Consider the following 26204-nt stretch of genomic DNA (forward strand, 5'->3'; position numbering starts at 1 on the left):
AGCAAAGATGGCCAAAGTAGCAATGCTGATCTCGAACGATGTGTTGAAGATCTGTACGTTTTGCGTCCTAGAACCACTGGTCTGTAAGCAATGTTCTTGGGGAAAATCTTGCAGTTAAAAATACGCTAAAAATACCACGTATAGGACCTACTGTGCGGACTGTACTGTACCTCTGGGTTTGTAGGGATTGTCTTGGCTTTGAAAGCTGTATTGGATTGGCTGCATATACAGGCTTACAAGCCGGCCGGGAAAAATTATGAACATTTGCGTCCTCCTGTCATTGGCAAACGTACATCTATAGCAGCACACTCCAACAGAGATTTTAAAATTAATTCTAGAACAAAACGTTCACTTATAGACTGTAACCTCTGGATTTATAGGGATTGTCTTGGCTTTGAAAGCTGTCTTGACTTGGCTGCATGTGCAGGCTTACAAGCCGGCCAGGAAAGAAAATATCAATGTTTGAGTCCTCCTGTCATCGACAAACGTTGCAAATCTATCGCAGAACATTTCTAAAACAAAACGTTCACTTATGAACTGTAAAGTCACCATCCAACGCGCATCTAAGGCGAAATTGATGCCTTCGTAGCTGGAGTCGCACAAGGTTGCATTGGCTGCAGTTTTGGCGAAAAGTCAAGCTTTGCTCATTGAGACTGGGCCACCTCATACGTCCAGTGGATAGACATTGGCGGTCTCGGTGTCGTCCACGTCGACGGGAGTTTCATTGTGGAAGTACTCTATCTCGAACACGAGCGTGGCTGACGGTGATTTTGCAGCCACCAGAAGCTGCGAATCGATGCTCGCCACCATGACGCTGTAGATCACCACGATTATGATGACGATGATGGCACCGGCGGCAATGCCCATAATGAGGCTGTTGTTTGATGGATTGGCAGGGGCGTCTGATGACCTGCTGTCTGGCTTTGGATCCTCCTTGTGTTCCGGCTGGAAAAAAAAAAAAAGAAGGAGAAACAAGTAAAAACTGCTTTCCGTGTGTTTTTTCGTTACCCTGTGGATACAAGTCCCCCACTTCCTGCGAACACCCAGCACCACGTAGTATTAGTTCATTTTGAACATTTGTTCTATTGTTTTGAACAACTGCAGTTTGGCCTTAGTAGCCTTGGGGCAGAATTGTGTGTTTTTGTGCAAAGCGACCTGCGTTCTAGCCCCAGCACTGCCTAAGTTCTTGTGAGACCCGTGCTTTTTTTGCGGTAAGATGTTCTTTTAGCTCAGTTCTACGCTTTCGTTTTTGCAAATAAGGGTGGTTTGGTATCTTTTGGTTCAGTTTAGGGGCGGAGTGCAGCATATCGACATGTTAACGTTCTGCATCACACCTGGTTTGTACTCTTGGAACGAAATATCGCCTTTTCCCACCTCAACACGCAAGAAAAAAAGAATAGAAGGAATAAGCCGACTTTATCAGTCTCGGGGCCTGATATGATTATGACGCCAAATGATTATGTCCACACAAATATGCCCCAAGTCTGGGATGGATTGTCAAAACTCAGCCGGGCAACAAGTGCTTGGGAAGGCATTTGTGAAACGGACACTTTGAACGAATTCAAAAAATAAAAACAGCAGCAAGCGACGCGACTGAGGCACTGTGGGAACTGCGAGTACTGATCTGCATTAGCTTTGTAATTGACTTTGCTTGTAACAATGTAGCGCTAGTACTAATTGTGAATTAACGTCAAGTGCAACAAAAACACAGAGAAAAGTGCTTATTTACGTCGGTAGGAAATGAGAACGCATTGTAGTAACAAGAAAGGCAATTGGGATATTAATGTGTACGGACTCACAACTCTTAAAAAGTGGTTAGGTGACCTTGGTGCTTTTATTTTTTTTTTTTTTGCTCTACCTCTACTAACTAAACCCTTACAAGCCAAGCCAATTCCAAAGCCAATGCAAATTCGTACTCTTCCCATAATTCCCACAGTGACACACAATTGCACAATCAGTTTTCTCTCCAGTATATTTTTGTAGAAAACTTGCTAGCATAAGCTAAGAACTACTGCGTTCTTTCGAGCATTGGTTTAGCGACGGCAGTGACCTGCTCTGCTGGCCTTTGAACCAAACTGGCTGAAGCTAGCGGCCCACTCTCCAAATGTGGAGAAAACGAGCAACCTAACCTGGGCAACGTTTTGTGCTTCTGGCTCAGGCTCGATGTTGATGGCTTCTTCCACGGGCGGTTCGGCAGTGTCTCCACCCTCTTGAGCTGCCTTGGCTTGTGGCTGGCTTTCGACGGCTGATTTATCAGGATGGGCGGGGTAAGGAAGGTCCTCATTCAGTCCTGTCAGAGCATTCTCATCTTGTTCTCCAGACCCCTGGACGTGCGGCCCCAGGTTCTGCACACATATTTAAATAAAAATGAACAAAAGTTGAAAGTCCAGCACCAAGAGGTCTTGTCCTGCCAACAATCCTATTACTGGACATCTCTTGCAAACAATATCTGGCTGTAGCTCTGGCCAGTGAATTATTTGCAATGAAAGGCGAAAAACTGTGTACGTACTTGATTTGCAATGCCTCCACTAGAAGTGCTCCCCTGCGACCCACTCAAATACGATGCGCTTTCGTGCGACTCGCTCTCGTGCGATGGGCTATCGTGTGATGGGCTATCGTGCAGTTCGCTGTCCTCCACAGCTGCGGCGGCTGCAGTATCGGTTGGGCCGTTCCCCTTTCCTGGGGCCGCTACCTCTGCCATTGGGCCCGTGCCGCTTCCGAACACGCCTCCTGGCAACTGCGCCACAGGCAATGGCTGGGCTGGCTGTGGTCCCTGTGGTTCAGACATGGGAGGAGCGGTAACGCCCTGCTGCACCCTGGGAGCTGTGTCCATCTGCAATTTTTGTGCCTGCAGTGCACTCGTGTCGACCTGGGCAGGATCTTGCAGGTGTGACTGGCTTGCGATCTGCTCTGCCCATGGAACAGCATTAGGACCTTCGGGATTGGATGTTGGAGGCCGCGCCAATCCCTGGGCTGCAGGGGCTTCGGCAAAACCAGGCCATTTTAGCACTACTACCAGGGGATCAACTGCGGCGCCTTCAGCGCCACCATCCATCTCCTCGGGCACGTCTGCGAGGGTCACTAAATTGTGGGTCGTATGTGCTCGCCGGCTGCCCGGGGGCGCCGTTTGGACGAGCGTCGAGAAGTCGTGGACGGCGCTAGACTGCCCCTGGTTCGCGGCCTGCACGAGCGTCGAGAAGTCTCGGAAGGCGCCAGCGGGAGATGACGGCCACTGGCCCGCCTCCCATCTGCATTGCACGCACTTGCTGCCAGCGTGAGGTGACGGCCACTGGCTCTCCTCCCATTTGCATTGCAGGCAGTTGCTGCTAGCGTGAGGTGACGGCCATTGGCTTGCCTCCCATTTGCATTGCACGCAGTTGGTGCTCCCGGCACCGTCGGTACTGGATTCGGTGCCTCGCTGGCCGCTCGCCCACGCCTGAAACGGCGGCACCGTCGCGCTAGGCGAGTAGTAGTGGTAGGGGTACTGCGGCAGCGGCCAAAACGGCAGAGTGCTGCTCATGCCGAAGCTACCGTAGGGGTTCATCTGCGCGGACGCAGCTCTGTACGCGTCCATGGGGCCAAGACAGCTGCACTCTGGGTGACACTGTAAGCACGACGCGGAGGGCGTCAGCAGCTTTCCCCAGGACCGCATCCCGGGAAGGTACACGTAGTAATCGGGGCCGCTTCCTGGCGGTAGCGACTGCGTCGACGCGGCGCGTTGGCGATCTGACGATGGAATCAGTCGAACGCGGTACTGAACCCGCGACCCGCTGGCGGTTCGCGGTACGCGTTTTGGTGGGTTAGGCTCGTCGTCCGCCGCGTCCGTGACGTTTATGGTGGAGCGGGCGCTGCGGAGGCAAGACCGAGATGGCGGCCGCACGATGGTAACGCCGATGGAAGAGCCCGAGCTGCTTGAATCTAGCATCTCGGGCGCGAACAACGAACGCGACACGTAGTCGGCGGCCTTGGCAAGCGGCGACGGCTCTTGGTTACCGGCGTCGGCAGTGTCCGATCCGATGGTGATGGACGTCCTCAGAAGCGCCCGGTCGGCCAAGTAGCCGAGCGCGTTTTGCAGAGTCGAAGGCTGCTGGTCTTCGTGCTGCAGCGGCGGTTGGCCGTCATTCGCGTACACGTTACCGAAGTACCTTTGCGCCAACTGCGATAGGAAGTCCAGAGGGGCGTTATCGGAGCGAGTCGGTAGGGTCGGTGCGCTGGAGTGCCTGGCTGGAAGCTGTTCCGACATGACTGCTCGTGCCGCGGGCTTGAGAATGCACGTTCTTTGGGGCGCACGCGCTCTCCAGTTCGCTGTTTTTTTGTTTTTTTTTCCGCCCTGAACATACTGTCTTTCAGAGGGAGATTTTTATTTAGTGAAAAAAGAGAGGGCATGACAGCGTCGGGACACTTAGCGAAATTTGGGGTCCTCATACCGAGCTCTTACTGTTGGCATTGTGGGTAATTTCCACCATGCCTCGTCTTGGTCTTTGGAGTGGTCCTGGGAGGCACTGCCCATCACAATAGCTACAAACAAACGTTCGACTAAGAGTCGCAGTACCCCAACTTGATTCTTCGAGCCCTCAGAGGAGCAGAAGAGTCTGGGGCCCTAGAAGGTGGATCGCGACACCTTTTTTTTTTATAAATGTTTCTCTCTCTCAAAATAAACCCCCAAACATCTACCTGCAGGTTGATTGTTTTGGCCTGAAGCTCTAGGCAGTCACGAGGGCCCGCACAGTCCACCAGAAGGAAACGAGATCATGCGAAGCACTGACGGTTCAAGTAGTATCATCATGCCATCTAAAGATCGACACGGAAAATTTGGGTGCACTGACCCACCACCCTGCCATAAACAACGTGAACTTTTTTGCAACGTTACATGAAGTTGTATAGTACCTTGAGAGCCAACAGTCAATGCTAAGTTCTCTTGCACAATAAATTGGCATCCGCTATTACGCTCTTGACAGCGTAACCTAACCAGGCCAGTACCAACAGGAACCAGTTGGTTGATAATCAAGTACCCAGCTACCTCTAGGGAATCGGATTATAAGCTGGCTGGGAAAGCCACAGATTGAATTCCCAGGTATGGTAGTCACGGCCATAGCCATAAATTTTTTTCAAGGGGTAGTGGGGGATATCGGAAGGGTGGAGATTTGCCGAGAGCAACACTTAAGGCTTGAGTGGAGGAGGAATTCGGAATACCAGGGTAAGTTTCGCTTACGCACTGCCTGGTAAATTTCAGGAGTGGTTTGAACCCCCAAAACCGCCCGCCCTTTGGCCACATCCCTGATAGCCGTTACTTGTTTGAATTATAAAGAACTAAAATGTTAAATGTGATTCTGGATCTGACAGGAACCACAAAAACAAAATCCAGGTTTGGTCCGTTGCAAAAATTTCATTGTTCGAGTAACGACCAATGCAAATTTTAATGCAAGCTTCATATAACATAACCGGGAAACAGATGGGGCTGTGGCAACTCACCAGCCATTTACTCGCCCAGACCTTGAGTAGCAGAAACTTGTGCATAATAATACTTGCTCATTGGCTAGCAGGTTTGCATTTAAAATAAAGGGGCCATGTAGGCGAAATTCAAGTTTGTTTTATTCGAAAGACTTCACGTTATATCGTGCCCCAAGCGCTTGCACGGCAGCAAACGATGCTTTATTCTCTGTGAAATTAATCAATTTAAGTTAAAATTTTGATTCTCCCACCAAATCGTGTTTTAACGTCTGCAATGACATCATAAGAACGGGACTTCAAGCTAAACTTGGTACCATTAGTCAACCTAGATGGCGCCACCATACCGCAGCGGGCCGTTTTCTGCCTTTGCTTAGTTCACCATATTTGCACCTGGCTTGTTTTTGTTACTGTAGAACGTAATCATTTCGTGAAACACGGAATATCCTCGGCAAACAGGGTCACGTAAGACAACGTTGCTTACACCAATCAGCCAGTGCGTGTAAGACAACTCGAAAGTGGCGGACTGCTGGGCAGCTAAAACAAACAGTGCCCACAGTACCAACGGCAGTACGCATTGGTACTTCTATGTTTACGTGTGCTTTCGTGACTTCCACTATTTATTTCACCATTCTTACTGCTGTAAAAAGAATGTGCCCTAAATTTAAGCGCAAATAGCTCGTTCGGCAAGCTTCTAAGCTCTGCCTAATTTGAGTTTGCTTTTGCCAGCCCCAGCCAATCGCAGAGCTGGCACGTATGACATCATAGGTTCTGTTGCGGGAAATGAGCTAGTGAGTTGCGTGGTCGTTCCATTTTTTTACTAATTATATAGCTTATTTTAGTTAAGTTTACGTTAACAATAGTGTCAGTACGACTCAAACGTAGCAATCTTTCGAATGAACCAAACTTGTATTTTGTCTGCATGACCCCTTTAGGCACAACAAAGTTATGAGAAAATTTGCTCTTCGTGATGTAGCGAACGTGAAAGCAAGTGTGTAATTGCTGTACCTGTTCTCTCACTATCGCCCTTTTCTCTTTGTGTCATAAAAGGACTGAATTCCCGCGCTCCAATGGCACGCATTTAAATCTGGCGTACTCCACTATAATTTCTATGGCAGTTCGAAGTTTCATTTACCCACAGCACAGCCATAGTGCTGCTGTTGACAAGGGCCATTTTTATGCAGTAAAGCAGCATTTACAATTATTGGCAATTTCTCAAAAACATTACTGTCCATATTTAAACTAATGAATGCAATTAGTTTTTCTTTCACAAACTGCAAATCTCTTTTTTGCTCTCGACTTGTTGGGATAGAGTACATCAGTAATGTTTAATCAGTAACAGTACTAAGTTTAGAAAAAATCAATGTCACAGTGAAATACTAGCGAACTCAGTTGATTTTCCAAAAGTTTCTTGAAGGGACTGGTACGAAGGTACAACCATGTCCAAGGGCATCAAATGTCAGTGGCAGTCATTTGACTTCAATGAGCTATAAGCACATTTGAACTGAATGACATTGAAAAACCCAGTCGGACTGTCGAGTTGAATGACATCCAGTTCCAATGGAATTTCGAGGCTCCAGCATAGCACGGCTATAATGCACATTTGCTGGTGTATTACACCTACACATGCTGAAGGTACTGCATTTGCAGGTACCATCCGACACTGCACCTGAAACCGCGACGTTAGGCCTAATGTCGGACTCTCCCACGTTGCTCTCCAGTCCCTTTGCTGCGCACCAAACTGCGTTTCCATTGGCCAAACAACACGCATCAAGTAATGTCGCTCCATCACGCAGCAGACATTCAATCAGTAAATCACACACACACCACCCATCATTGGCTGATTAAAAAGTTTATTTATACTTGCGTACGTATGGAGCCCTTTCATCAATCCTAGAATCAAATAGTATGTAGTGTAGCACCATAAGTACAATCCAAATCCACAATGCAGTTAATTCCTCCGTTTGGCCAGAACGAGTGTTTGCCATAAAATACATTGCGATGCTCTCAACTGCAAGCCTTTGAAAAGTAAAACGTGTAGTACTCAGGATTGCACCTAACAGCGTTTCTCTCCGCATCCAACGAGAAAAGGAAAAAAACAAAAACAAAAAGTGGCTAAAAAACATGCGTGCCCTACTAAAACTTAAGTGGCTCTGAAAAACTGTAAAAGGGGACAAAATCCATTCAAAGCTTGCCTTCGCTTGCCTTCGAAACTAAAAAAATGAACTGCAAATTATAAGTCCAGCAAAAAGAGTAAAGTTAATAAATAGGTAGAATCTTGTTGCCATCAAAACAAGAGTGCGAGAAGACATCCTAGTAAATAATGGTAGACTGCAACACCCGCCGTTTGCTAAACAATGATGCAGTGGATTGCGTTTAAGACTGCCTCTTATATGTACACCGAAACTGCCTCTACAGTGAATCGGCAATGACTTGCACAAAAAATAAAAGTGCCACAAAAAAAGCAGAGAACTAGATTTTCGCATCACGAGCGCGAAAAAACTCCCGCCGCAAACACCGCCTTAAAAAACGTGCGTCGAGAGAGCATAAAACTAAGCCAAAGCGCAACACAGAAAAAAAAAAAGTGCCAGACTCCACCAGGACACGTGGTGGAACACGGATGTGATTCGACGACGAGTGCACCAGACGAGGGAAACAACAACAACAACAAAAAAAAAAAAAGGCGAACGAAAAGCTACGACACGCAATCACTTCCACGAGGAAGACTACCCAGCAGCAAAAATATGGCGGCCGCTACTCAACGAAGACGACTCCACAGTCAGTGCTACCGTCGCTCCACGACAATGTCAGGGGGGAGGGGGAAATCGATGTGGCTACGGACATTACCACTTACCACGCAGAGATAAGGAGACGAAGATAAAAAGAGGCACATTCGACCGGAAGACCCGACAACGGAAAACGGCGCCGCACAGGCTTTTCTTTTCTTTCTTGGAGAGGGCCACCGGCCTCAACGATGCACGTACACACAGAGCAACGATCAATGTGAGCAGAGTTTGGCATTTTTCCTCTTTTCCAAAGGGGTGGGGTGGGGGGGTTTCGACTTCCGGAGGGGGGTTTCAAGAAGGGGACCCGGGTGACACGAACGAAGGGAAAGGACTCGCAAGACGTGGGTTGTGGATGACGTTACAGTGCGAGGAAGAGGAGGCGGCTACGACAGTCAACACGACGCACAGAGAGAGAGAGAGAAAAATAATCTGCGGTTCGAGTAGTGTGTGAGTACGTGCAGACGGGGGGCGTGGCGAGCTTCAAGAGTTGCGCGGATGCCTCGATTCCTCGCTGCCCGGTGTCTCTGAACGCCTCGTCGTCGTGGCGGGCGCCTCGCAACCAGGAGTTGAAACATCTGTGTCAGCCTTGGCGCCGCAGGGCGGTTGCAGCCTGCGAAAAAGGAGGAGCGGGAAGGGGAAAATGATGACGACCCCAGATGCTCAAGCTACATTTCAGGGCACCTTATGCACATATGCACCAGCCATTAGTATGGTGTACAGTCTAGTCCACTTATAACAACACTAAAGTGCTGAGGAAACTCCATTATAACTGGTAATTGGTATAAGCAGGTTACGAAGAATAAAAATCAATTTATTCGCACGCAAGCAAGGTCATAATTCTATACATTTGCAGAAACGATGCCGTGGTTGGTAGGCTTTGTTTGCGGCATGCAAAGCTGGCGCACATCTTCAAGAGCATCTACAGGTGCTTCACCTAGCTGAGCGAAAAGGACTTGGCGAAAACGAAGTCCCTGAGGAACTGTTTCATGCGTTGGGCCTCCTGCGAAGCCCCTACCTGAGTAGGCTGCTCAACCGCGTTGTCCCAGTATCACTGTCAGCGCTGTCCGCACCACGTATTCACACAACCATCACCTCCTTAGTGAGGCACTCCGACATTTCTAAAACATCGGCCCTGACGTCCCTTCCGCGGAAAAACGGGGGCAGTGGAAGAGGCAAACAGTTAAATTCAAAATGATGCATACATGAAACAACACGTGAACGTTGGTGAACGCGCGAGCGAGCGGCCCCAGCACCGGCGGAGTTCACAAGTGGGCATGGGGACGATGCCAAAGCGGTGATGCCGGGATGGGGGTTCAGAAGGAAAACTGCTCTCCCCTCTTCGCTTCCTTGTAAGCAGCACAATCTACTCGTTTTCTAAAGGGCAAAAGGGATGCGAGGAGCATTGCGGCTCACGGCATGGAATTTTTGGTGCGTGCTGTAACCAGATTCAATCGTTACATCCGATATCACGGCACTCTGGGGCATGGTAATAAGCAGTTTATCTTACCACAGAATGCATACAAAAGTGGACGGTGCCATAGTTGTCCGTTATATCCGATGTATTGTTATGAACGGTATTGTTATAAGTGGACTCAACTGTACTTGGCAGTTACATGACTTACTCAAGTATACCCTCCACTGAGGGCCTTTAGGGTCAATATGAAATAAATAAAACAAATAAAACTAACATGCACGGTGTACTTGGCACTTCCAAATGGCTCACGCAAAGTACTCACATCGGCGCTGTTTCCGACGTGATATTCCATTTCAAGATGGGTACAAGCCTGACACTTCCAAAGCGATGCAAAAATTTTCGTTAGAAATGGTGTTGATACACCGCGCCTAACCTCTAAACCAACCTAAAAAATACCAAACCACTTCTATTTATGAAAAGAATGCGAAGAAGTGAGCTAAAAGAGTATTTTACAATAAAAAAATTATCGTGGGTCTTCGGAAAAAACATTTGCATTGCTGCAGCTCCAGCCCAGGGCACTTGTTCTAACACCCAGAATTCCACCCCTAAACAACTGAGGCAGCAGAGCCATTGCAGAAAAGAATAGGCGTGTTCTGAGCGAAGCAGTGGATGGAGCCGAGTACGGACAGGAAATGCCAGGCTTGTAACCACAAGGAAATGGAATCTCGCATTTCTATCATGACAGAACTTAATGCTGGCAAAAGCGTTACTTCGCTCTTGCCAGGTCGACTGGCACACATCGCGCACAGAGCTCTGCTGTGAACTGCAGGGAAGCCTGCCGTGTGCTCAGGGGCCTGAGGTTTCCCTGTGTTGGCCAACGTCTCAACCTGGTAGCACCCCGCAAAGGTGCCGACCACGAACGGCAAATTGAAATAGAAATGTTCGCGTCAAGCTGCAAGACCGGCCAGACCACAAGGCGACAACAATGAGGTCATGTTCGCTGTACCCAAAACTGGCAGCCAATTTGCACTCTCGCCATCAGCTGGCATAAAAGGGCAATGCCTTGGTTGCTTCTACAGCTACATGCTACCTTGTCCAAAGGCACTAAAATAAGGCTAATTTTGGACGTTTTAGCCTAGTGGCACAAGGCGTCCAAAATTAAAGCCGTTCCACTCAATGTGAAAGCTGTCGGAAGTGCAGAGCAGTGATTCGCCATAATGGGCTGGGGCGCCGTTATCCGCTCACTGCTACAACCCCATGCAAATCAAATTTCCCGCCTGCGCAGTGCTCGTGCGGGGACCCTGCCTGAAACTGCACCAGCAGGAGTTCTGTTCTTTTTGTGCTTGCTTTTCCTCCCGAACCTGCCGGCATTGCACTGCCGCTTTTTTTCGCTTCCTATCGCAAAAACCAACCCAATGAGCGTTCCGAACTAAACAAACACGGGCGCTGCCAGTTAATTACGTCTATTTTGATCAAATGTACCGACAGTTTTCTTTGCGCTACACTGCTTGGCGTTCGAAGCCTCTGGGTTACGCTGCGACGAAGGAACGCCGTGTGGTTCTACTTGGGTCTAAAGACCGAGCTACGACGACAAGGCAAGCCCCTAAAGTGCTCTGCACATAACAGCACGTTTTGAACTAGGGACACTCCTGCCCCATATACTACCGCGAGTACCACCTGGCCGTAACGAAATCTCTGCTCCAAGTGCCAACTGCCGGCACCAGGTGTCGACAGCGCACCTGACTGAAAGTGGGAGTTGACGGTCTACGTTGCACCCTTATAGAGGCATGACACGAACTCTATGTGCGCTACTTTAGCGAATGAACACTAATGTGGGCAATACAAACAAAAACACTCGAAGGCCTGCGTGGCTCAAGAGGCTGCAAACAGTTCCTAGCAACTCTTTCCCGTGATGATGGGGCCGCTGTTTGCTCCAACTTTACCGGCACTACAGAAGGGAGATGGAACAGACTTGCTTCCATCTCGGGAGACTACGCAAGACCAAACAGAGTGTCCACTCACGTGCTGTCTCTACAATAGAACACACTTGGACTTCTTTTTGGTGTTTGGTTTCTTCTCAGGGTTCTTGCGGTTGATCTGCCGCACGAGGTCGTAGAAAATCTGGACGCGAGGAGAGGGAAAAAAATAATAGAAGAAACAGGGGCAAGTTTACATACTGCAGCAATGTTCAAAAACTAGAGCAGTATTCTTGTGTTTCGTCCGTTTTGTGTCTAAAGGGTCCGTTTTGAGCAAGCGCTGATTGACGAAAAGCGAAGACCCGGATGTGACGCCATGCAAGTACGGCAGAGCTATGAGCCGCGGCTTCTCGGAGCAGACGATTTTTCGTCGCCTTGTTGTTGGTTCGCTGGCTGAACAATAACCACATAAAAGGTGGTTTCAAATAGGTTTGGTCATGCTTACAAGAACAGTTGCGCAAAAGTAAACCCAAAACCCGCCTACAACTGGAAGTACGTCACCTAAAAACAGACGCAAAACGGACGTTTTCAAAACGGACAAACACGAGAATACCGCCCCAGTACAAGCCAGCCTCCTCCTGCATACAAGAAAACAGTAGACCCAAACCTTGTACGCACACCAGATGCATGCACACCAGTTAGAAGTACCCGGTACTTTCCCCCCAGAAACACCCCGCCGCTCACTCTGACAGCGTCCTCCTCACCTCGTTGACGTTGATCTTGGCCTTGGCTGAACTCTCGAGGAAAGCACAGTTGTTGAAAGAACGTGCCAGGTTTGCTCCCTGGTCCTTGCCCACCACCCTCTCGTCTTCCAAATCGCACTTGTTTCCGACGAGAATCATTGGCACCTACAGAGGCAGCAATGGCGTCACCATCAATGACCCCGTTGTCAGCAGCGAATGGGTACAACCAGCACAGCACGCTCGGACAAATGAAAACGCCATGATAAATGCAAGGGTGGAACAGGGTACATTGGTTTGGGAGCACTCCTGGGAGCGGGCAAAATTGCATTTTGTGGCAGGCTTGGAGCAGCCAGAAAGGCCGTTTGGCCGGGGGCTGGCAAAACAGCCTGTGACTTCCCCCTGCCAATTAGGCGTAATCTATTTATCTACTATATTACGCGTTCTACGTGCACTAGAACCTACTCCAAACCGGGAATGTGGTCGTTGAACTATATCTGGAGATTTACAATATGCACGGTTATCTACCTTCAGCCTCAGCGAGTGCGCCGCGTTATCACCGCTCAAAGGGTAAACCCCACGGGAAGGGTCGAAGGGGATCAGATAACAGGCCTCGCTTAGTGTCCGGTAGACGGCAGTGCTAAGCGAACTCGTAGCGGTATTTCGTAAAACAAGCCGTTTGCTCGCATTTTTTCTATCAAACAGTGGCTTCAGTGCGTGCGAAGCAGAACATAGCACTGTCTTCGCCCGTCACAGAGTTGCGAGAGTCGAAGAACGTACCCTACAGACTACGTAACGACAGCATGTTAGAAGACAATTAATGCTGGACCATCCTCCACACAAGCAAAGCTAACCCCAAAGTACACAGAAGAAAATGAGTAATTACCTCACAACAAAGGCGAACCGAATTACAAGCGAGGGCAACGCATCCAAGACTGTTTTCAACACATGCAGCTATGCTTGTCAAAAATGGTTGATTAAATTGAAGTTCACCACTAATAAACTACAACCTCCCATGCGAGTATTATTTTTTTTTTATCTGTTTCTGTTAGCGATGCAACAAAAACATTTCTTACTTTTGGTCATTTTTGATTGATTGTGGTGCAGTGGCTACACCGTCAAAAAACCGCACACAAATGGGACGCAAGTACAAAGTGAAGGCGGAGAAGACGCGCAGTGCCTACAGCCTTACACAGGGTTCGTACAGGCCTCAAAAGCAAAAATTCAAGGGTTTTAAAGGACTTTCAAGGACCAGAAAAAAAAAAAAAAATCAAGGTCGCCATCTAATCTTGTATCTGGTATTATTTATAACTTTTTTAACACAAGGCAAAAGTTTTTTTATTCCACAATACCTAAGCATATTAGTGCACATTTAGATAGGTGCTAACAGGTTCGTGAATGCTCCCCCAGCTCTAATTTTTATTTCATGGTTGTAGTTAAAGGTTTTTCTTTTTCTTGGTGTTTTGCTCAGGCTGTTTGATTTCAAAAAATCGTTGCATTGCCTGCTTTGTCAGCAAGAGCACCAGCTGAAATTAAATCAGCAAGTGTTGCTGTAAGGCAGGATCATCTATGTACACGTCCACCATTTGCACGTACAAGCAAACGCAGATGCAGCGTATGAGGCACAGCAAACATGCAGTGGGCAAGCGTCCACAGACTAGATGGAAGATGCAAGAGAGAGAACAGAAGCCGGCTTTCACTGGATTGTATAGTGACATGGATTGGATTGACAAGTGCCTGCTCCCAATGTTGCCTCGTAATAATGAAAATCCACCAAACTGGTAACTTCACGCAATACACTGAAACCTGACTGTTGCAATGTTTCTTTACATTTGTTAACACCTAAAATCCCCGACAAACACTTTAAATTCTTGTGAAAAGACAGGGCCATTGATTCTCTCCAGAAAAGTCGAGGGTATTCAAGGACCATTTAAAAATCCCAGGACTTTCCAGGCCTTGAAATTGACACTTCTAAATACAAGGGTTTTCAAGGACCTATGCGAACCCTGCAAGTTACAGCTAAGCAAAAGCCAACTTCCATAGCTGCTCGTACATCCTGAAAGAAACCGAACCAATAAACGTATTGAAACCGGAAACGCGATGTTTGAGCTAAGTTTACATGCACAGGGCACCATGGCGGTTGAATCTCGCAGCTCAATTCGGGCTCTGCACCACAGGACGGCCCTGATAAGTGATTTGGCGTAATAGGGGCAGTTTGGCGCTCAATGGCGCAGCTGTTCCACCCCTGCAAAAGTCACCCACTATTCCTCCGCCTGCTATCACCTAATTTCATTGTTCGCACACAGCCTAATAGCCAGTACTTGGCTTCCACACGTTGGTTAAGCATCTTTGAATCAGGCAAATCACCTCCAGTAGTCAAGAGTGAATGAAGTTAGAGCTATATCACACCTCTTCTATGTACAGTAGCCGACCGATTTTTCGGACCTGAAGGGGAATGAAAAATAGTCCAAATGAAACAGCAGTCCGAAAAATGCGCGAGTCACTGCTCCTCGGGAAAGTCCGAAATATCCAGCAAGTTCGAATTTTCGGAGCCCGAAAAAACGGTTGGCTACTGTACAAGTTTTCGAGTGACATTCTTTTAGAGTTCGGTGGTTCAAAGCGCCGGGTCCCCTGACCCTTGAATGACGCAATGCAACGCGACACAACACGAGTGAGCGAGCGAAGAAGCGGGAGCGCTCACATCATCCATGTCCTTGACTCTGAGGATCTGCTCCCTGAGGTCCTGGAGGTCATTGAAGGTTGACTGGGCCGTGATGGAGTAGACGAGGACAAAGCCCTGCCCATTCTTCATGTACAGGTCCCGCATGGCCGTGAATTGCTCCTACAAAGAAGAAGGAGAGGGGCATAGACGCATCACTCCGGGCCAGCCACAAGGGCGATTAATGGGTCTATTCGCATAGACTACACAGCAGGCATCTGACAAGCAAAAGGTCAAGCTGGCGAATTTTACAGTACCACGAGCACAGAAGGAAATAATGGCAGGCCTGACAAACACTACACACGTTCTCAGCATCCCTTTATCAATCAACTGCCTTGCGAGTAATAAAAGAGTGCACATCCAGCTGTGTGTACTTACGTCGCCAAGACTTCGTCACCTAAAGTTTAAGCCATAACAAGGCAATGTCACACCGGCTGTCCACATTCGACGAAAGAAGACTAATCTGAGCATGCCACTGAGAATTACAGTTCAGGCTCACCGTTCCGGCCGTGTCGAGGATCTCCAGCATACACTGCTGGCCGTCCACTTCGACTTGCTGCAAGTACGAAACAAGCGATTAGGATGTTATCCACAGCCAGAAAAAGAAAATTCGACGAAATCGAGTCCACCTATTGAGAGCACAACAGACTCGAAACATAACATCCAGAGGTCAGTAGAAAGCCTTGAAACCAAAAGCGCAGAGAAAACGTCCTCACCTTTCGGTAACTGTCTTCAATGGTGGGGTCATATTTCTCCACAAAGATGCCTTGAACAAACTGTACCGTCTGAAAGAAGCAAGAAAGAAAAAAAAAAAAAAAAAGCACATCAGTGAATCATCCCGAGAGTGGGGGGGGGGCTCCACAGTGACTCATTTCCCTAGAGAGGGGGGAAAGGGCGGACTTACTAGGGCGCTTTTACCAACGCCTCCGCTCCCCAACACCACGATCTTGTACTCCCTCATTGTTGACCCAGACAGGGCTACGGCTGCACAAGGGAACAAAACAAACGAGAGCAGTTAGCAGGCATCAATGAAGTATGCCTAATGGGTGTGTGCAGGGCATGTAATGCGAAGGCAGGGCATGTAATGTAACGCGAAGGCAAGATAACTGTTGGTCATTCACGGGTAACAGAGTGGATCCCTAGAGAAAGCAAGCGTTGCAGGGGGCGGCATAAAGTTAGATGGGCAGATGAGATCGAGAAGTTTGCGGGGATAAATTGGTCGCAGTTTGCACAGGACTGGGATAACTGGAGATCTATGGGGGAGGCCTTTGCCCTCCAGTGGGCGCAGATAGGCTGGCGATGATGTATGCCACTGTGACCAGAACAAACAAGTTACTTCACTGTAACATCACAATGCTGAGCAGACATAGCTGTACCATTCAAAACAGTCGAATCGCAAGGTCAGCGTCCGTACACTATAAAAGAAGCACCGTTCTACAGCACTCCCGTCAGTTCTGTCACTGGCATCAAAACTGCTCAAATTAGAATGCTGCCACTGTTCTCTGGCTGCACTAATCCCAACCGAAGCACACAAAGCAGGAAACCAATTAACGAGAGATATCGACAACTGAACTTCACGGGCAGACAGATAAGGAACATGTACACAGCAGCAGAAAGGTCCTACTTCAGTTGTAAAGGGAGCACTCAGCCAGACGCCAGTACACAAAAATATCAGTGCCTCCGAATGTGGCGTTCACATACGAAGCATGCCATTCCATAGGGATGATACACCACTCCGATGCGTCAAACACGAAACACACATGCTTCTGGGCTGCAGTTTAGGGGAACAGAACAGATTAGCCGAGCCCATTATCAACGCAAAAAGTAACTGCACATTCTCTGCGTAGAAAGGAATTATAGACAAGCGTTTTCCAGTCCTTGTTTTATTGAAGTCAAAGTATACACTGCTAGCTCGCAGGAAACATGTTGCGCAAACATGCCCGCTTTTATTATGCCACGTTTAAAGGGGCCACGCAGACAAAAAAACAACTTTGCTTCTTTCGAAAGATTGCCTCAATAGAATCATACTAACACCACTTTTGACGCACACTTCGCTCAAATAAGCCATACAATTAAGAGAAAAGGCCATGCGACCCGCTAGCTCATTTCCCGCAACAGAACCTATGATGTCATGTGCCCAGCTGTGCGATCGGCTGAGGTCGGCAAAAGCAAATGCAAATTAGGCAGGGCTTATAATTTGCTTAAATGTAATGCACATTCATCTTGCAGCAGTAAGAATGGTGCGGTAAATGACGAAAGTTACGAAAATACATGCAAACATAGAAGTACCGATGCGCACTGCTGCTGGTACTGGGTGCACTACGCTCGTTTTAGATGCACAGCAGCCCGCCGCATTGCCATTGTCTTACACGACACTCACCGATTGGCATAAGCGACGCTGTCTTACGTGACCCTGTTTGTTGAGCACACCCAATGTTTCACAAAACAATTACTTTCTACCGCAACAAAAACAAGCCAGGTGTAAATACTGCCAAAAACAAAGCACAATGGTCCGCAGCTCAGTATGGTCGCGCCATGGGGGAGGGGGGGACGACTGATGCTAAGGCTGCAGAGCCTAATGACGCACGTGAAGTTCGTTTGAATACCCGGCCTTGTGACTTCATGGCAGATGTCACGAAAACACATGATTTGGTGGGAGAACCAAAATTTCAACCTAAATTAATTTCTCAGTGACTACGGCGTCGTTCGCTGCCGGACAAGCACTGGGGGCACTATGAAACACGAAATCTTTCGAACAAAACAAACTTGCATTTCGTCTGCATGGCTCCTTTAAATTAAACTGCGTAAATAAGACGCACGAAACAAATCCGCTGCAAATGGACCACCACTTTTTTCCATCTTGCGTGAACACGACGACAAATATTAGATAAAACAGGCATCAGCAGCGACAGCCCCTGCCGCTGCGATCAGGTGTCCCTCAAAGCGAGTCCGTGGCCTCGTTCAGAATTAGAAGCCGGGCCACTCTCATGCGGAAGTCCCACCCTTCAACTTCCGCCTCCTCTTCCCCACACCTTCAGCTTCCAAAAAATTTTCCACAACACACCCAATGTCTTCCAAAAGCAGGTTAAGCATTCACGCGACACATGTTCGTCTTACACGGCGGCTCTTGGTCGAACATCCATCATCTGCTCTAGAAAACTGCAGGGCACACCCGAAAAGCTTTTCCCACAGCCTCCCCCCACCCATCCACCGGTCGTCTCTCTTCCATCAGCAGAGGTGGCTGGCTGCCTGCCAAACCGCCCTGCTGTCGTCGAGACGCAGCTGTTCTCGCACGGCAGCCCTGCTGCCCCAGACACTAGACGGACGACCTCCTAGTCTCCGAAAAAAAAGTGACAGGGCACCCCCTGGGAGCTCGGAGGGCTTTGTGGGGCAAGGTAGGTGCGTGTAATGACAGCGTTCGAGGGCTTGCTCGCACGGAGGCATGCACTCTTGGTTTCGGTTCTGGGAGAGAAGCAATGCACGTGGTCTCCGTAATAAATGCCACGACATATGCAACACATGCTTCATTCTTTTTTGCCATTAAATTTGGATAGGCAAACCGTTTTTCAAGGAATATTGGTTACTTTATTGACATGGTACGAAAGATGAAATATACAATTAAATATTACAAACAGATTAAATATACAAATGGAACAGACGTTGCCTTTTACAGCAACCGTAGACATTTTTCCGGTGAGCTCATAAAAGGAGAAATATGCGACGTTACGAAATATTCCAACGCGCTTCAATTTGGAATTTCGAGTTTCGTAGTAACGGAAGCTTTCGACGAAAGCAAGTTTTCCTTAGCAGATCGTGGGCATGGAGATTGAAACTTTGAACATGGCTTTTACAGCAAACCTTTGCATTTTTTCCAATGAACTCGTACAAGAGGCGCTCGATAGTACGAAATATTCTGATGCGACGCAACTTTCAATAATCAAGCTTTGCATTTTTCAAAAACAGAATTTTTCAAGAAAACGCCTACTTCTTTTCTAGCTGAACGCGCATATGAAAATCCCAAACGCCGTTCATCCGCCGATTCAGCGGTGAACACACAGCCGCAAAATGAGATCACTGCGTGGGGGCGGGGGGGAGGAAACGGAGCAGGGAAGTCCGAAAGGAAAGAATGCGTAAGCCAGGAGAAGAAACAGTCGTCGCTTGTCCAAATATACAAGCGGCGCGGAGGAAGCAGAATTCATTCGCGAGCACGACACGCGGAGGAAGAATATCCCAGGCTCCTGCGTTGTACGACAGTGGGCGTTACGGTTTCTTTTTTTTTTTAATTCCGCGCTTTTCTGTTTTTTTCTCAGCGAAGCGACGGACCATGCTGGACGGCGGCCAAATTCTACCAAACACGCACCATTGACCGCACCGGTTACTCCGTTGACTGGCGCCAGCGTTTGATTCCCCTTCGAGTAGCACGGTGAAATTACGAGCACATGGCGAGGAAAATTTCGTTTCTGGCCACTACTGCCGCGTCGTACGTATCGGGGAACGGATCCGCGCGCGGCTAACGCGGCGAAAAATTCGGCACTCGCCGCCTCCACACGCCCATCTCGACGGCTCCGCGACACACACGCCCCGAAATCGCAGGCGCCGCATCGCCCAAGTGTCCTCCAAAGGCAGAGGAAACTGATAAAAACAAAAACACGAAAACAAAACGACGACCCGCCTTTCCGTCCAAGTCGGCACAGCACGGCTCTGACAGCGGGTTACACCCGCGACACAGAATCACTCGTAAACAGTACCGGCATTCTTCGCAATCTAGCCGCGAGCACGCGATAAATGTCGCGACTCGAGCGGATTCCTTTTATGGATGTCAACGATCTCGCATCGGTTTGATTAGATGGGGGGGCGATGCATCCCCCGACTTCAGTCGCGGGTAACTGGCGCCACAAGCCGGACGGGTGACAGCTGTATTTGCCATGGCGGCGAGTTAGATAGAAAGCCTTGCCTGGCGTAAACCTAGGACCTCAACATCGCGTTACTACCGTCCGAGATGAGTGTATTTTATAAACAATTCAGGGTGGCCCCTAGCAGACTGTAGGCTTAGCATCAGCTAATGGTATGAGCCAATCAAGAACGTGTAATGTTTTTGCGGGATAACTGCGAGGCTACCTTGAGCTGGCTTATAAGATGAAAGTCAGCACTGAGGTTGACGGTAGAAGAAGAAACGGACATACCTTTCGTGGGGTACCAGAAAATGGATATACAACAGGGCGATGCCTCTGTGCTTCCTGGCGCAATGACGTCAGGCCACCGGCGGGACGAAAATGCGAGGCATAAAGTTACTCATTAATATTCAGAAAATTAGTCTTTGCAGTAAGTAGTGTATTATAAAACAACACATACCACTAATTATATTTCACACATTAGGTCCTAATTTAAGCAAAATAAAGTAATTTTTTAAATATTTTGCATTAAATTTGTTACATCACCTTTTTGTACATCGCAGCCTCCTTTCATTCCATTCTCATCTTCACCTCACTGTTCTTGTGTGCCTGTCGTGTCCCTTTCCGTTGTCGTTCCTCATTCATTTTCATTTCTACTCATTCTTACATCGTCGTGTTCTTTTGTCCATTCCTGCTTCACCCATCTCATTTCTTTCGAAAATTCTCGATACTATTTTGATCTTATTTGATCGGGAGAAGCCCGCGGGCCGTCAGGCCTAGCGACTCCCCCCGAGATGATGACAAACGAGGAGATTTGAGCCTTCGCTGTGATGATCCCAGGCCCAATCGTTATCGGAAGTGATGACAGTGAACGGATATCTTAGTAGCGCATCGCCGTCTCCCTGCCGGCTCGCTCGCCAAGAGCTTGAGCTTGCGGGCGTCGGCGCGTGTGCCAGTGAAGATGCCTTTCACCGACTGATCCGGTACCCTCTTTGATTTTAACCGCCATTTTTCGAATCAAATGGCCTGTTACGGCTAGCGGTAATTTTCGCGGCAGCAATTTTGCTTCACAGACGTGGTGAAATGCAGGCTTAGTGATTACCCTAACGTCCTACGGAAGTGCACGTGGGAAGGAAAAAACCGCGGAAACGTTTGCGAGCCGGGAGGATCACAAATAAAGTACCACCTGCCTCGCTATTCGTTCGGTAGAACTTACCGGCGCGTTGCGTTTTTTTTTTCTTCTTGTACCGGAATAGTTAGTCATAGGTGCGCGTAATGGTAGTCATTGCTAGCAGCAATTGATGGGTCTGCGTTTTTTTTTTTTTTGCCCTTGACTTCCGTTCATAAGGCCATGTATGTCCACTACACGACCAAGGCCTCTCCATAAATGGGAGCTTTCGCCTGGATACCAGTGTTGGGCTAGTTGGATTGTCATTGACACGTACACGAGTAGTGCGTGCAATGCAACAAAGACGCGCACACAGTGCTGACATGGAACTGCAGTGTTTGATTGCCACCCGCATGCATAAAAAAGGAAAGAGAATGTGATAGCACCTCAGCTACAGAAAGAAAAAAAATACAAAGAAGGGTGATGCGAACAGCTGTTATTCATGGCTGAGGGTGCAACCTTGTAGCAAGTATCACCAAAACACTGGGCTTGGAACACAAGTTTTCAAACACAATCGTGAAGGTCAAGTGACTTATTCAAAACTGCAAGAGAGGCAACGCTGCTGTTCACCCCGGGCGGAAATTTATTTAGCTTGCATTAATTGTCTTGCCAACCAACCCTTATCGTTTGCTAGCACCTTAGTCTGCTATAATAACCGGTGGCACTGTATGCCAAGATACCCAGTGATTGCCCTATTCACATTATGCGCTCGGAGCCTGTCGCTAAGACAACGTGCAGTCTGCCGAACATATTCTATGTTGCAGGATAGTGGAATAACAAACGTACACAGCTGACAATGTGCAGTGCATGAACGGGTCAGGCTTCTTTGTTGCACCTACGTTTTGTCGTCTTGGGCTGTAGTTGACTCGACGGCACTCTTGACAGTTTAGTTTGTCAGGGGTGGTTAATGCATTGACACCCTTGTGTGAGAGAGAGAGAGAGACAACTTTATTACGCAATAATCCGAGAGTGGTTCCTCAATCCAGGAGCCCATGTGCTGTCCAGGCTGCCGTAGCCCCGGTCACAAGCAAGAGTCACAGTGCTTGATGTTGAGGCTTGGTTATGGTGGTGGTACCGGTGAAATGGGTGCCTTAGCGAAAGAAAGTATGTAATTTTTGTAGGGAAAGAAAAATATTTGAATGGATTAGCTCTAGATGACTAGAGAAATGAAAGTAAGGAGATTACAGAAAGAAATAAAAAAAGTAAAAATGAACACCATTGAATAAAAATTGTGAGTAAGAATTACGAAGAAAATGTGGTACAGATGAAGCAGTGAGCTAGGCACCCGTAGGCTTGACAGGGGAATTCAGCAGGGCCAAATGATGTCTAACACACAGATGGCCTGATGCTAGGATGAATGAGTGTAACGCACGGTAAAGATCCCTGTGGCAGAATTCCAGTTCCTTCGCCCCGAAGGACAAAAGAAGTGCAGCAGACAGCGGGAGGTTTAGCTGGCTACATGTGCTTTCTAAGTATCTTTGTCTTATGGAGGAGAACCGCCGGTAGGAGAAGAAGAAATGGTCAATCGTTTCTGGTCCTTTGCAGAATTCGCATAGCGGCGAATGGGGCCAGATTAGAGCGGTGCAAGTAATAATTTAAATTTGGCATGCGACAGCGAAAGCTAGTGAGGGTGACAGTAAATGATGTAGGTTCTTTCGTTGTTCCTTTATGTTGTTGATGATGATGATCTGCGTCGGTGCCTGATGGTTGTGGCACTGATGACACGACGACGATGGTTGATGGAGGGTTTTTCAAGAACTGTATATTTACACGGAAGACATATACGGGATATTTACAGACTGAAGTAGACAAAGTAAGAAATGAGAGTCTTAAGTCAGCTAAAACTTTGTGCACGCGGCACCCCCGTCGGCGACGGACCCTGACCTAAGACTACCCAAGTGGTGAGATCCTCCCTAGCCTGACCTGGCTAGCCCGGCAATACGCCGGCCGTGCATAGCACATTAAAACCCTGAGGATTCGACCCCGAGACCTCGTGTCTCGTGGTTTTAATGGGTTACTTAGGCCCCACCCCCGATACACAGGCCAATCAGTATCTCCTGGCAACCTGATTGGATGTATCGCCAAATCCAGGCCTAAATCACAATGGGCAACGCCCCCCGTAACCCTCAAACACTGGTCACTCTCTCTCTCTCCAGAAAAAAAGGAAAGGATCAAAAGCAAACCAAACAAACACGATAAACACTCAAAAACCCGCGAAAACACATGCAAGCGCCAGGGACACGCTTCCACGAACACGGTATGCATCGCCTGTTCCCACGCACCTCGTCCGAGACAGGACAGCTACTCAAGCCAGCTGAAACCCATAAACATCCGTCTTAATGACCCGGCGCGTCCCCAAGATTCTCCGCCATTGACAGGCGATGCCCCGTTAATTGGACCGTGGGCCAGAAACAGCGCGTAGGGACAAAAGGACACGGCGGTCGGCTCAGGCGTCGCCTCTGCCGCGCCCATCCCGGGCCGCAACGCGCGCACTGGCCAACAAAAGGAAAGCTATCGCCATAAATCGGCCACTGTCTAACCACAGTTGACAGCTCCACGCTCCCCATCTCCAGCCGCTCGACGGACCAAATGATTTTACAACCGTCCCTCTGGCTAAACGCACGCGCAGGCGGCCCCCGAAGCATCCGACCCACGCTCTCCCACGCTCGCACTGTGCTTTGCAACACACTGTTTAAAACAATGTCGCAGCCCAGCTGAGGCTCAAGACAATTCGTCTCCGCGCAGCAGTCGGCATGATCCAAAGGCCGTTCGTTCTTAGCAAGCTGGCTGCCATAAAGCCCTTCAAGGAACCGCCGCTTCCCACGCGTTCGACTTTGCAGCGTCGCTGACGCCTGGAACCCTTACAGTGACTTTGCAAGCTCGCGACTGGCTAATGCTGCACTTCCATGAGTACCGTAGGTGCTCGAGTTCCGAGTCTTCGTAAGCAGAATCGGGCATACTTTGAAGTAATCACGCCCTACGAAAGTAACCAATTATGAGGGTAATGGATGTCGGTGAGAAATAACTGCCACTTTTTTCTGCGTTGCTCGGTTGGGCCTGTCATATAGGGGGCTGTTTTTTCGTTTTTTTATTAATTGTTCTGCTACCTAGACGAACAAGTTGTGGGTGGCAAGGTGATTGCAAGTCAGTTTTTCCGTTTTCAAAAGATATCTTTAGCATCAATGCAAAGTTTTTCAAGGCATTCCTGGAGCAGAGAGTCACTATTCCTCGCTCGAATAGCCTGGAATAGGAAGAGTTTAGCAGTAAAAGAGATGTGCTGCCTCTTAGGACGTACATGTGGCACGTCATTTTTCAGAGAAAACGTTAACGCTAGGTCCAGAACCTAGTTTCACCGTTTTAAGAAGTCTGGAGTAACTCCAAGGGGATGAAGGCACTCTTTAAACACAACTTGGTCTGTTCAGTAACGCCACCAAAGATAGGTTTGTCACATTCTAAAAACGCCAGATAGTTATCCACATAATAACAGTTTTCGTTGCATTTGGCCAGGTACAGACCACTTGTCAATAAAGCGATGCAAAACCCAATGCAGACTCCATCCTTTTGAATGACTGCGACACCGTTGAGCGAAACAAATGTTGGTTGTTGGTAAATTTGTTCAGAGCTTTTTGTCTAGGTCTTTTAACAATGTGTTGTTTTTCGTCCTTAAAAGCGTTCCCAGCATGGTTACTGTTTACTCCTTGATAGTTTAGTGTTGTAACAAATGCTATTTTTACTGGACAAGGCAGCAGACATGAGGGATATTAAAATACGATCGCACGTTAATTGCTTGAAGATATGGAGGAAGGGAACACTGCATGTGTTGCCCCAATTCATGACACCTGGGAGGAAGTAAAAATGTTTTGGCACACACCAGGCAGGCATGCTTCCAGAGAACTTCGGTTTTTTGAACGTCTAGCACCACTCTTGTGTTGGGCTCTCACCACTGTCTTCTAAATAGCCCCGACAAAATACTGGTGTGTGGGTACCCATTTCTATGTGGGTGCACTAATGAATACCTTATGGTGCAAGCATGTTTTTTTTTTAGTCTCTGTGCATCATCTGACCACATCACACCCAAGCTACCCTGCCCACATTACTGGGTTAGCAGTGCTTTGACTGCAACCCCATGTGGCACAAGGCAATTCCTCTGTTGTGTTCGCTTACGTTAATGCATGCAATAGTGCTACAGGCGTTTGCACGTTCATAGAAGAGCTACAAATGAGTTTTCTGTTTTGCAGTTGTGACGGGCTTACCGGATACCCCGGCTGGTCAAATGCTGCGAATTTGGGGCCTTACGAACCAAACCTTCACCTTGACTAAGAGGTGTGCTGCGGTGGAGGGCTATGGATTAATTTAGGACACACGGGGTTCTTTAGTAACCCGGGTTCTTCGTTACCCACAGAAACGGGGTACACAGAGATGTTTTGCTTTTTCAGCACAATTAGAAAAATGGCCGAGACTGTACTTGCGGCATTTTACTTGGAAGCACCAGCCCTTTGCAACTCAGCCATCATGGTGGGTGCTGAAGGCTTTGTTGAGAGATTAAAAGCTGCACTGTGCAATTGTGGGATAAGTTTTGATATGTTTTTATTTCTCTCAAACAAAGTACACAAAGTACACAATGAGAGTAGACGGAATTTGGGAAGAAGCTGCCATATCAACAGTAGCTGCCAGTTATCAACAGTAGGTGGGAGCTTACTTAAGTAGCTCCTACAATGGCATGTGCTTTGTGCACAAATAAGAATGTTGTTCAAATGCTTTTAAGGGTGCTTCCTTATTTGAAGCCAGCCGGCTTCCTGCTCTTGTCACACGTTTCATTCTGGTTTGCCTTCTGTATTTCAAAGATTGAAAGAAAAGCCTTCATCGAGGATGGGGCGGGCAGTGTCCCTGTTGGGTAAATGTGGGAAAGGGTGAAGGTGACCTGAAGGGGGCTCTTGAAGAAATAGGCATTTGACCTCATCATGGGAGGGTGGGGGGTCGGGGCCTTTTGGGATTAAAAGTCGTGTGAGGATCATGTTTGGTAATGGGGAATTGGCCGGACGTTCTAATCTGCTTGTGCTGGACCTCCTGAGGGACCAAATTGTGTAATGGAAGTAAGGGGTGCGAGTGCCCAGGGAATGA

At 48.2% G+C, this 26204-nt stretch overlaps 2 protein-coding genes across 2 annotated transcripts; both read right to left on the reverse strand.

The window, feature by feature from the left end:
- Positions 1 to 13: 13 nt before the first annotated feature.
- Positions 14 to 4427, reverse strand: LOC144159138 (uncharacterized). Its single transcript, XM_077690440.1, has 3 exons — positions 2510 to 4427; positions 2130 to 2345; positions 14 to 945 (listed from the first exon to the last, which is right to left on the reverse strand). The coding sequence occupies exons 1-3, from the start codon at positions 4241 to 4243 to the stop codon at positions 664 to 666; spliced, it is 2232 nt and encodes a 743-aa protein (XP_077546566.1). The 5' UTR covers positions 4244 to 4427; the 3' UTR covers positions 14 to 663.
- Positions 4428 to 7281: 2854 nt separating this feature from the next.
- Rap1 (RAS oncogene family member Rap1) lies at positions 7282 to 20275 on the reverse strand. The gene is made up of 8 exons (XM_077690443.1): positions 20207 to 20275; positions 15928 to 16007; positions 15740 to 15808; positions 15523 to 15579; positions 15006 to 15146; positions 12329 to 12472; positions 11671 to 11769; positions 7282 to 8844 (listed from the first exon to the last, which is right to left on the reverse strand). The coding sequence occupies exons 2-7, from the start codon at positions 15982 to 15984 to the stop codon at positions 11680 to 11682; spliced, it is 558 nt and encodes a 185-aa protein (XP_077546569.1). The 5' UTR covers positions 15985 to 16007; positions 20207 to 20275; the 3' UTR covers positions 7282 to 8844; positions 11671 to 11679.
- Between the last annotated feature and the right edge of the window lie 5929 nt (positions 20276 to 26204).

This window comes from Haemaphysalis longicornis, unplaced genomic scaffold (assembly GCF_048455015.1).
Source record: "Haemaphysalis longicornis isolate Haplotype H1 unplaced genomic scaffold, Haemaphysalis longicornis Haplotype H1 scaffold_10, whole genome shotgun sequence".
NCBI lineage: Eukaryota > Metazoa > Arthropoda > Arachnida > Ixodida > Ixodidae > Haemaphysalis > Haemaphysalis longicornis.